This window comes from Glycine soja, chromosome 8 (genome assembly GCF_004193775.1).
Source record: "Glycine soja cultivar W05 chromosome 8, ASM419377v2, whole genome shotgun sequence".
Classification (NCBI taxonomy): Eukaryota; Viridiplantae; Streptophyta; class Magnoliopsida; order Fabales; family Fabaceae; genus Glycine; species Glycine soja.
Genome location: NC_041009.1, coordinates 7,793,195 through 7,803,998, shown reverse-complemented (window position 1 = coordinate 7,803,998; position 10,804 = coordinate 7,793,195). Strand labels below are relative to the sequence as shown.

The 10,804-nt window shown below is 32.1% G+C and overlaps 1 protein-coding gene across 2 annotated transcripts; it reads right to left on the bottom strand.

Moving 5' to 3' along the window:
* Positions 1–4,375, bottom strand: LOC114422975 (two-component response regulator ARR11-like). 2 transcript variants are annotated; one of them, XM_028389554.1, is made up of 5 exons: positions 4,151–4,375; positions 2,620–2,772; positions 2,101–2,493; positions 1,903–1,979; positions 1–1,393 (listed from the first exon to the last, which is right to left on the bottom strand). In XM_028389554.1, exons 1-5 carry the CDS (start codon positions 4,281–4,283, stop codon positions 398–400), a joined length of 1,752 nt encoding a protein of 583 aa, XP_028245355.1. In that variant the 5' UTR covers positions 4,284–4,375; the 3' UTR covers positions 1–397. The 2 variants fall into 2 exon arrangements, with proteins under 2 accessions (XP_028245355.1, XP_028245356.1); XM_028389555.1 differs by having other exon boundaries at positions 1,903–1,976.
* Positions 4,376–10,804: the final 6,429 nt, after the last annotated feature.

The following is a 10,804-nucleotide window of genomic DNA, read 5'->3' as shown; positions in this document are numbered from 1 at the left end:
TGCAATTGAACTAGGTTCCATCTGATTATGTAAAGGATATAGGAACATATATAAATGATCTTTAGTTGCATTTTCATGGACAAAATTACCTTCAACTCTTTGCTGAGAATCACTGTGGGCTTACAAACACAAGAAAATGCTTCTCCAAATATTCAGTTATTAGTATTAAAGGAAGCAAGCTTATTGATAAGCTTAACGTTTGTCATCACACATCATCCACTTTTATCTGTGCTTCAATATCAAAATCCTTTCTAATTGGAAAAAAGAATACCCCAGCCCCCTAAAGTTGATATTCTTGGAAAGGAAAAAGAAAGTTCAAGTTGTGACAGTAAATCGTCCTTTCGTGCATTTAGTTGGATTTTTGTTGAAGATGCAGAAAAGGGAAGAGCAGGACCGATCATGCAATGAATAGACTTTGATCTACCGATGAATAATCTGCTGAATCATAAAAGTGGCTAGGGACTTCAGCAGTAAGCCTTGGATCATAATACTCTGACATATCTATATTCTGCAGTCCAAAATTCATGTTGTAGCATTCACTTTGTAGCAAAAAGAAATTCAGGTCCTCATCCAAAGGTGCAGAAGCTACCTCACCACCCAATAATAGGTTCCTTTGGTAAAAATCCAGATCAGAAATGCAATCTAGATTGAATCCCTGAGTCTTCAAGCTCAAATTCGAGGTGAAAGTGGGCTCTGAAGATTGATCACTCACCATAAGGCTTTTGGACTGACTAGGAAAGGCTTCAACTGCAGATCCTATTGAACTCACAGGATTCACATAATCACTCTCGTAACCAGCATACAAAGGTTTGGTCTCTAATTTGGCAGCAACCTCTTCTTCTGTTATAGAGGGATTGGAATTAATTGAGGCAATTGATTGTGATTGATCAATCTGAATGTGATGCTGTGTACCATGCAATGGCAACTGGCAGAGGCTATCCTCTAATTGAACAGGTGTCTTCTGTTCTTCTTTGAGTGGACCTTTTGGAAACTCACTCCAAGAGTATTCTGTTGGTATGGTGCAATCAAAGACTGCATGGTTTGCTTCTGATGACTCTACAGATGTAAAAGGTTTGTTGAGGCTCTTCTGCGAACTTTTTTGTACCTTTGGATCCGGAATTTCACTAGTGGAAGCTCTTATTTTTTCTGTTGTAGGCTCTGACACAATTCCCTTGAGATCACCTTCATAACTTGTAGCATCCATCTGAATTAGTAAAGTTCCATCTGAATAGCTGAAGCTGTCAGTGGCAATATCATTTTGTTGCTTGTTTGCAGTGTTCAGAAAACTAAAACTTCCTAGATCTTTCGAAGGTGAATCCGAGTGCTTTATTCCACTTGATGAAGATTTCTGATCATTTTCCTTTTGCAACCTACTCAAGTAGAGCCTGTATTTCTGCAGAACAATTTGTTTCTCATCAAAGACCATCAAACAGTTTTTTCTCTCCCATTTCTCTGTCTTCATTTTATGAGAGGGTACATCTATGTTGTAATATTTTTTAATCTAAAAAACATACTATTTGGCTCAAAGGACGGAAAGGGAGAAGAAGGAAAATAAAATCTTCCAAACTTTATAGGGGCAGAAAAAGTTGGAGAGGGGAGTTTCCTTCCCCTCCCCTCCAAACTTTTAAACCAATCAAGAAGATTTTATCAAAATCTCTCCCTTATCCTTCCCTTTTTTCTCTTCCAATCACACAGTATCTTAGAGTGAACCTACATTATGATTCAAGGTCTAACATAAACAGCATATCAGGTATGATCACTATGGAGTATTAACATACCCAGATGTTTATTGAAATAAAGGTTATGTGACTGAAGTGTCCTATTAGGCAGTCTTTCAATCATAATAGTTGAGGACTGTTAATATAGTATCACTTAAGCAATGCATATGAGTAAGTGATATACCTGCAAGTGACTAGCAACATTTTCTCTAGTCAACCATGGAACATTCATCAGATCTAGAATTTTCTTGGGACCAACTTCTGTCCAAAAGAAATTATGTTATATTTTTGTACATAGAAGATAAGATGGTTAGCATTAATAAAAAGAATATGATCACAATTCAAAATTATACTTTGTAGGGAAGGTTGATAGGAAACTTACTATCAAATCCGATTTGATTCACTGCTTTGACAAACTTCTGATGAAGATCCACAGACCAAACTACTCTAGCTTTCTTTGTGGGAAAATGATCTCCAAATTCTTTGTCATCATGTTTGTTATCTGCATCTTTTCTTTTCTTAATTGACGTAGTTTCTTCTACAGCAAACAGGTTACCGTCATCAGAGTGATCTGATCCATTTCTCATTAAGTGAATGCCCTCAAAGTCAAAACCCTCATGGCTTTCAAAATCTCTTGCCTCATGCATCCTTTTTCTAAAGACATGTTGCCATATGTTTCGCAGTTCTTTCATCCTTATAGGCTTAAGGAGATAATCACATGCTCCATGTTGAACACCTTTCATCACCCTGCTTGTTTCTCCATCAACAGACATCACTGTACAACATTGCCAAGTGGGACTTGTCAGCATGAACTTTTTAAGTCAATTTGATAAAAATAAAATAAAATTATAGTGACATCATTTAAAGAAAAAGTTGAATAAATTATTAAAAGAGAACTGACTGATAACAGGAAGATCCATCTCAAGTCCTACTTGCTCCAGAAGTTTGAAACCATCCATGTCAGGCATGTTCACATCGCTGATCACTATGTCATATGCTTCTTTCCTTTCACGAAGTTTTTTCAGGGCCTCTGTTGCTAAACAACATGTAGTCACTGAAGCATATAACAGAAATGAGTTAGAAAGAGATATAATGTTGGCTTAGTGGTGAAGGGAGAAGGGAGGGGTGAAAAATCGTGGGTTCAAATCCCCCCACTTACAAAAACTAACAATTAACAACTAAAGGAGAGTAACAAGTAACAACAATCAAAAAGATGATTTGAATTTGGAAGTTACTAAAGATGTCCACTGAATAAAAAGCATGAGACACCTCCATCTTATTATTGAATTACATGTAGCCTCAGTTTGTTGAGCTCGGGCTTTTGGATAGTCCAATCCAATCCAACTTCATGAACAGCTTGAGTGCTTGACAGATATAAATCTCTTACTGATACAGTGATACCAGTCTCAAGTGGCATGGGGTTTTTATGTGTCATATATAGTATGTACTTGTAAATCAGTTTCTACTGCTTACTTGTGGCTAGTCAAATTAATATAACATCGTACATAATGCATATAAAGGTAGCAATTGAGAAAAAACCTTATTCTTGATTTCCATTCTCTAATTAAGGAGGCTAAGAATTGAAGCTCGGCTCAACTTATCCGTGCAAGTAACTGAACCCAAAGTACAAAGATGCATAATGAATAAAAGTCAGCCTAAGGCTTATTTTCTCTACCAACCTAAAGACAGGAAATTTCGAACTCAACTACAGAGGACAGATGCTTGGTATTTCCATCATTGTATTGCACACACAAGTATTCGGCATTTCTAAAACGCCACAAAAAGTGTACACAGAGTTTTGTTTGTTCAGATTAATTCAGTTACTTGATATATTTTATAAGAACTAATCTCAAATTCCACTATCCTCTCACTGACACTAATGCTGACATATGGTAACACATAATTACCAATGGTAACCATGTGTGTAGGAGGCAGTAAATTCTAAAACCTCAGGAATCAAATTCGACAAGGTCACTTCATTTTTTCCCTCTCTGGCTTTTCGTAGTGGCAATTTGTTACTTAAAAACTTCACTTGGAACCATATGTTGCCGGAAGCCTCATGGCAACAGAACCCTCCTCCCCCCCCCCCCCGAAAGTTTTGATACTTTTATTATAACCACCTTCAATCTTAATAAGTTTTATCATCCAAACTTCCAAGCTTTCTACTTTCAGAAACACCAAGTTCAAAATCACAAAGAAACAACTTGAACCGACCAAAACAAATAAATCAAACTCAAAACTCAAAACAACCACCAGAATACAACTCAACATGAGCACATCCCCTCACACACTCAAAATTCAGAACAAATAATTCAAAAACCAGAAACCAATTATAGAACATATATTGAATAAAGCAACAGTCATAGTATAAATTTCAAAGTCCTTTTTTTGAGCAACAAAACAATACCAAAACAGAAGTCGAACAAACCAACCTTCATATAAGCACTTCTTGAGCATCTTTTCAAGGATTCTCAACCATGTTAGATCATCATCAACAACAAGAACTCGCAAACCAGCTGGAAAAGCATCGTGGCGTGGAGAACTAGAGAAGCAACCATTGTCCATGTTGTTTGAGAGAAGAGTCCTATGGATCACTGCGTGTGAGTTCAAGAGAAAAATGGGGTTGGCTTCTTTGGGTTTTAATTAAAATTTTAAGGTGAAGGGAATATTATGTATATTTATATGTGTATAAATTTTCATGCACTGTGACAAAAAGCACTAACGAATATTAACGGTCCCAGTGGCGCACGTTATTACATGTCCCCTTTGAGTTTTGGCCTTCCAATCTTTGTGCTGAAAAGAATAGTACTATACTAGGAACAAGGTCCAAGGAAGTTGTTTTGATTAACAAGGAGTAAAGACAAAAAAAAAAAAGATGCATGGTGAGATTAAATTTTAGGAAAAGATGGCAAATTTAATGTACAAAGATGATGGGAATTAGAAGAAAACATTAGGTTGGTTTTTGCTTTATTGCAAATAAAAAGTTAAAAACAAAAAAGTGAGATGACAAGATTGTTCAATTGAAAAACAAAAAAGACAGAGTCATGCTTTTTAAAATGCAATAAAAAAAAGTTCATTTTTGCAAAAAATGGTTGAAAAGAAAGTGTGTTTGTATTAGCGGTTATGGTTGTTCAGCAAACTCGATAGTACCTTTATTTTTAAATGTAAGACTTTTTCAATTAACTCTATCTTTTAAAAAAATTAATTAATTTAGTTAATAGAAATTATTTTATCCAAATTATCCTTTAAAATATTGAGATTTATCATCTCACTTTTTTCACTTAATTACATTTTATCTAATTAATAAATGTATGTTAGTTATCTTATATTTAAGGACGAATGTAATATATAATAAGATATGTTCTAATTTTGAAGAGGTAAGTTTATAATATTTATAATAGCTAGCGGGTTGGTTTCTGTTTTCTTTATATAATGTTGATGAGGTTGAAGTGGGTGATATACGGTTTAAATTGCAAGAGCAAGAACAAAACAAGTATCAAGCCGTATTCTTTTATGGAAAAAGATGTTTGGAGAAAGGAATTTATCAGCAAAGGGGACAAGAAATATGCATAAAGAGGACATCACCTCTATGTTGTCTGCTTAATAGTAAGTATCTTTGTGAAAAGGAAAAATAAGAAGATAAACCGTTTGTGGAAAGGCACGTACGTGGAATGCATTCCAGAGACAAGAGAATATGGTTAGACAAGCCAAGACATTAATTGGAACCCAAATTTAACACGATCAGTTTATTCAAGTTTCTTTAATTTAATTTATTTCTATGAACACTTGCAAAAGTATTTTATAATTTAGAAAAGGTTATCGGAGTAATTTTCAAAATATGTAGGAGTTATTTTAGGGTTTTTTCCCCTCATAAACTAAAATCTGAAGTTGATGAAAATAAGTCATAATTGAAAATAATAATAATAATGTAATTCTGTGTTTAAATTTTTTTATCTACTTTTTACTGTGGTCAGTTTTCAAAATTCACAACGTAAGGTGCCAAAGAACTAAGTGTTATTTGTTTCGGTAGACTATTTAATGGGATTTTGAGATCTAAAAAAATATGAGTAGAGGAAGAACCAATTTTAAACAAAGGGAGGTATTCAGAATTTTATAAATTACAAAGGAAATAAAACTTATGAAACATACTATGAGATTATAATTAAGAAGTCCAGGTGATTGAGCTTAAATAAAAAAAGATAAGTAGTGTTTAAAATTATAAAAATGGCTTTAATATTTCTTAAGATATTATAATTCATAATTAACATAATTATGATAAATTTAAATTCAAATCGCATGTTATATTTAAGCAAATGTAATCACACAAATGAACAAATGAAGCATCCGCCAACCCCATTTAATTGGACAAATATTAATGCCTTCTTGGCCAATTTGCTTGCGACATGCATTCAAATTCTCCATCCTTGAGATCTTTTTTTTCTCTCTGATATATGTTCCTTTAATAAAATAATAAATTAAAAGTTACCCATTTCTTTTAATTAATAGTATTGAAGCAACACAATTAATAGGAGATGGAAAGAGAATGGAATAATTGAGTCCCTTAATTTCAGTAACTCAATGATTTCGGTCCAAAAACCTTAAAATATATAAGTGGGTGCATGAAAACCTTTTTTTTAGTGTCTGATGCCCAGTAAGCCCTTATAATTCAAAGCAACTTTATGTACTTGGAACTTTATTTTATGGTTAAAATGGTGCAATTTTATACGACATATGTGTCTTAGCATAAGCATCCAACATTTTCAGGTTTAGAAACCCATGATGTTGTCAACGCGTAAATGATGACGAGCTTCAAAAAGAAGGCATTCTAATTCTAACCAAGACAAAACACATCAAAACGCAGAGGGATAAAACATCAATGTCAGGTCAAGAAACACTAATAAGTAATACATCAAGTGAATTGTTTGTCTCCGCACCATTGGTGCGTGTTTTCTCCGTTTTGTTGATTAATAATAGCATTTTCTATGTAACCACGTAAATATGACGAAATAAGGATTATAGCACGCGGCAAAAGAGGGAAAATTAATAAATAGTCTTAAATCACGTAGTTGTTTCGAGTAATATTGTATTCAGTCTTTTTTTTTCTTCTTAAGTTTAAGTATTATGAATAAAAAATACGTAATTGAAATAAAAAAATCTTATTAAAAGTATTTAATCAGATTAAAAAAAAGTAATTAATAAAAATTAATTATCAACAAAATTGATGGATACTTTATATAAATTTCATGATTAAAAAAACACCACAAATTATAATCTTAACTCATTTTTATGTAATATGTAAAAAAAAAAAACTAATAGTATTCAAGTAAAGAATAATTTTTTAAAAAACAAATGTAAAGAATAATTAGAACTAAGGTTGCTCTAACAAAAAAAAAATAAAACTATGATATTCCTAGACTATGTAATAATTTTTAAACTCCAATGTTGATTCCAAACCAACCGAAGAGCCGAACCTTGTACAACTACCTTGATCATTTATAAAATTAATTTAAAGTAAATGTTATGGTGGAAACTTAATCACCACAATGAAAAATAAAGGTGATGACCACTAACCAGGCAACAATACTACTCCTTAAATGCAAATACTATAACATAGTTTGGTAAAAATAAAAGGGTTGATGTTGGAAGTCACCATGGATGATTACTAAATATTAATGGAGGTTGCACTAAAACAAACCAAAATAAAAATCAATAGGTATCTAATTATCCCATCGCATTATAATCAATAGACCCAATACGTCTCCATAATGACATAAGATATCCAATCAACGTAAATTAACAGACCCACATTATATATTATATATACCTACTAAAAACATGAAAAGAAAAAGGGGAGAAAACGAAAGAAATAGTGTTACAACTTACAACTGTTACGCGCGTACCGATGTAGGGATGGATAGGTAGCTCTAATCACGTTCATTGATAGAGGCCACGATACCCCTATCAATATAACATTTGAAGGCTACGATAGCTCCATTTGCAACGCATAAGAGGCCTAAAAGGTGGCATCTTCTTTAAACCTCTTTTAAACAGTGGTTTATTTGAATCAAATGCCACTAATTAAGTTCCGTGACCAACAGAAGCAAGAGCAATGGACACTTGTTTTATATCTCCTATTTATTCTCTTTCATTTTCTTTGTACAATATAAAAAGTTTAAAGAGATGGGGGACTTGTCACATTTTAAGACCATGGTACACACTATATATATTGTCTTAAAATTTAGAGCAAATAATGTAATGCATGCAATAATTTATATTGTCATTTAATTATGAATTCATTTACTTTTATAATAATAAATATCTTTAAAATCATACAATAATATAGATTAATAATGTAAACAATTTACATTTCATAAAATTAAAGTCCAAAAGTTTACGACAACAACAAAAATTACCAATAAAAGCTACTCAATTTTTTATATCTTATCATATAAGCTAACTCTTATTCACTCATTATTTTCTTTTTGTCCGGGGAAAAGTTTGTTTTGGAGGTTTCTCTTTCATGTTTGGGGCTAAAGGTATACTTTTGTTGAGTGGGATGGAGTACGGAGGGGGGGTTTCAGTGTAAAAGGAAAAGGGAAAAGAAGTGTACTAAGCAAAAATTGAATGACCCTAAGAAGGAAATTCCCACTAAGAAATTCTTTATGAAAAGGAGAGAATTATTTTATGTAAAGAGAGGGTGATGAGGCGGCGAATGATTGGCAACTCACAAAACACAAAGTGGATCAACTCCATGCAACTTCTCCTAAGTGGAATAGCTTTTCATTAGTTTAATTAATAATGCAAAGTTAAGAAAATGGTTTTGCCTTATATTCCCCCTCTATACATGATGCTTCTTCAGTTGCTCTTTCCTATATATATATATATATAGGAATTTATTTACTTTTCGTTGTGAAATTTTTTCACTGTTCTTATTGTAACTGGGAGAATATGCTGAATAATGCAATGGGCGACTTCAATTGGGAGAATATGCTTGCCCCTAATCATTTGAGCCACTTGCTTTCACATATTTTTCTGGTCCCATTGTTATGCCATAGCAGATTTTGATTGTTATATACGGAGGGTGGGGTTGTGTCATGTGTGTTTATATGTACTTGAATGTATTCAACAAAAAAAACTGTGTACTTTTTTTAGGGAGAAAAAAACTGTACCTATAAATGTATGTAATATTTTAACATGGAATTTTTTAAAAATAAATACATTTATTTATAAATAATTAAAACTGTATACGGTGTTGTAGAGGTCGTTAGTTTGTTATTGAATTTTTTTTAATGTTTTGTCAAGATGAACGAAAATCATTGGATATATGACAACATAATATCTAAAGAAGTTAATATAAATGAAGACAATGAAGATGAACCTAATGTGTTTGAAAATAATGATTATTCTTATGCTTTCAATACTTCTCAGGTATTGATATGATTTTGTATTTTGCTTAAGTAAGTAAATGAATGTCCCTTGAAAACTAAACATGTATTATCCCTTTTGTAGGTGTTTGCTACCTGTGATGATGTTTTTCATTGGGTTTACTCTGTTGCGTATGATATTGGTTTTGTGGCGATGATAATGAGGTCAGACATAAATACTGGAAAGAGAGAAAATACCTCATATGTTTTAATTGGTTGTGAAAGGAGTGGAAAATATAAGGCATATAAGAAAAATTTAGTACGAATAGTGACTGATAGTAAAAAAATGTGGATGTCCCTTTAAGTTGTTAGCGAAATCAGTATTGGGAGGTGAATGGTAGATGATGAATTAATATGTAGGAGTCTTAATCATGCATTAGCTAAGTTATTTGTTGGACATCCATATGTTGATCGACTGAGTGAGGTTGAAAAAATTATTATTGGTGATATGACAAAGTCAATGGTCAAAACAAAGAATATCCTTCTCACTTTGAAGGAGGATGATGTCAATAATTGTACAACAATGAAACAAGTACACAATGTAAGATATGCATACGGTTCTTCTATAAGAGGTAGTAATAGTGAAATACAACAACTAATGAAGCTTCTTAAACGTGATTAGTATATTCATTAACATAGACGGAATGATGAAGATGTTGTACATGATATATTTTGGAGTCATCCAGGTGTAGTGAAATTAACCAATACATGTAATTTGGTATTTCTCATAAATAATACCTATAGAACAAACAAATAGAGATTGTCTTCACTTTTAAATATTTGTAAATGAATGAAGAAATTAATTTTATATTTTTTTAACTTTGAAACAATATTTATATAAATATTTAATATTATTAAATATTTAATATTTATACAAATATATTAATAAAAAACATTTTTCTTATACAATATTACCTATTTTTTTTTAACTACAATTTAAAATATATACATTATAAAAATTTGGAATTTTTGTTATTTAACTATTTTAAATATATAAAATTAACAACAATAGTTATTTATAAAATAATTAAATAACAAAAAATTCAAACACTAAATTTTAAATAAACAATTTTATTAAATAAATTATTTATTTAATAAAAAAATATAAAGTTAACAAAAATACGGATTGAGAATCCGTATAATTCATACGGATTGACAATGTGTATGGATTATACGGATTCACAATCCATATGGATCATACGGATTGACAATCTGTATGATCGTATACATTCAATACACACAAAAAACAAAGAGGGTGACAACTGAAGTCATAGTGGCGATATCGGGACATGACGGACACCAACGAGAAGCACACACGAATTGATGAAGATGAACTACGGATTGATAAAGATCAAACATGGATTGAAGAGAAGATGAGAGAATTTGAGAGGAGAAAACCAGTAAGTGTGAATGAATGATGCAGACGGATGGATTCCCAATCCGTATTTCACTTTTTAAGCGTCAATGAATGAGGGATAAAATTGATTTTTCATTGAAAATGCTGGGTGTAGAAGAAATTGTACGGGGTGCAGGAAGAAAACCCCTTCAATAGATACCACAGCCCATTAACACGCACATAACTATTATTGGGCCTAACGACAGTGAAGACCTGCTAAGCAGAATTGTCCTTTGGGTTCAGCGCTACAGTCTATTCAATTTTAA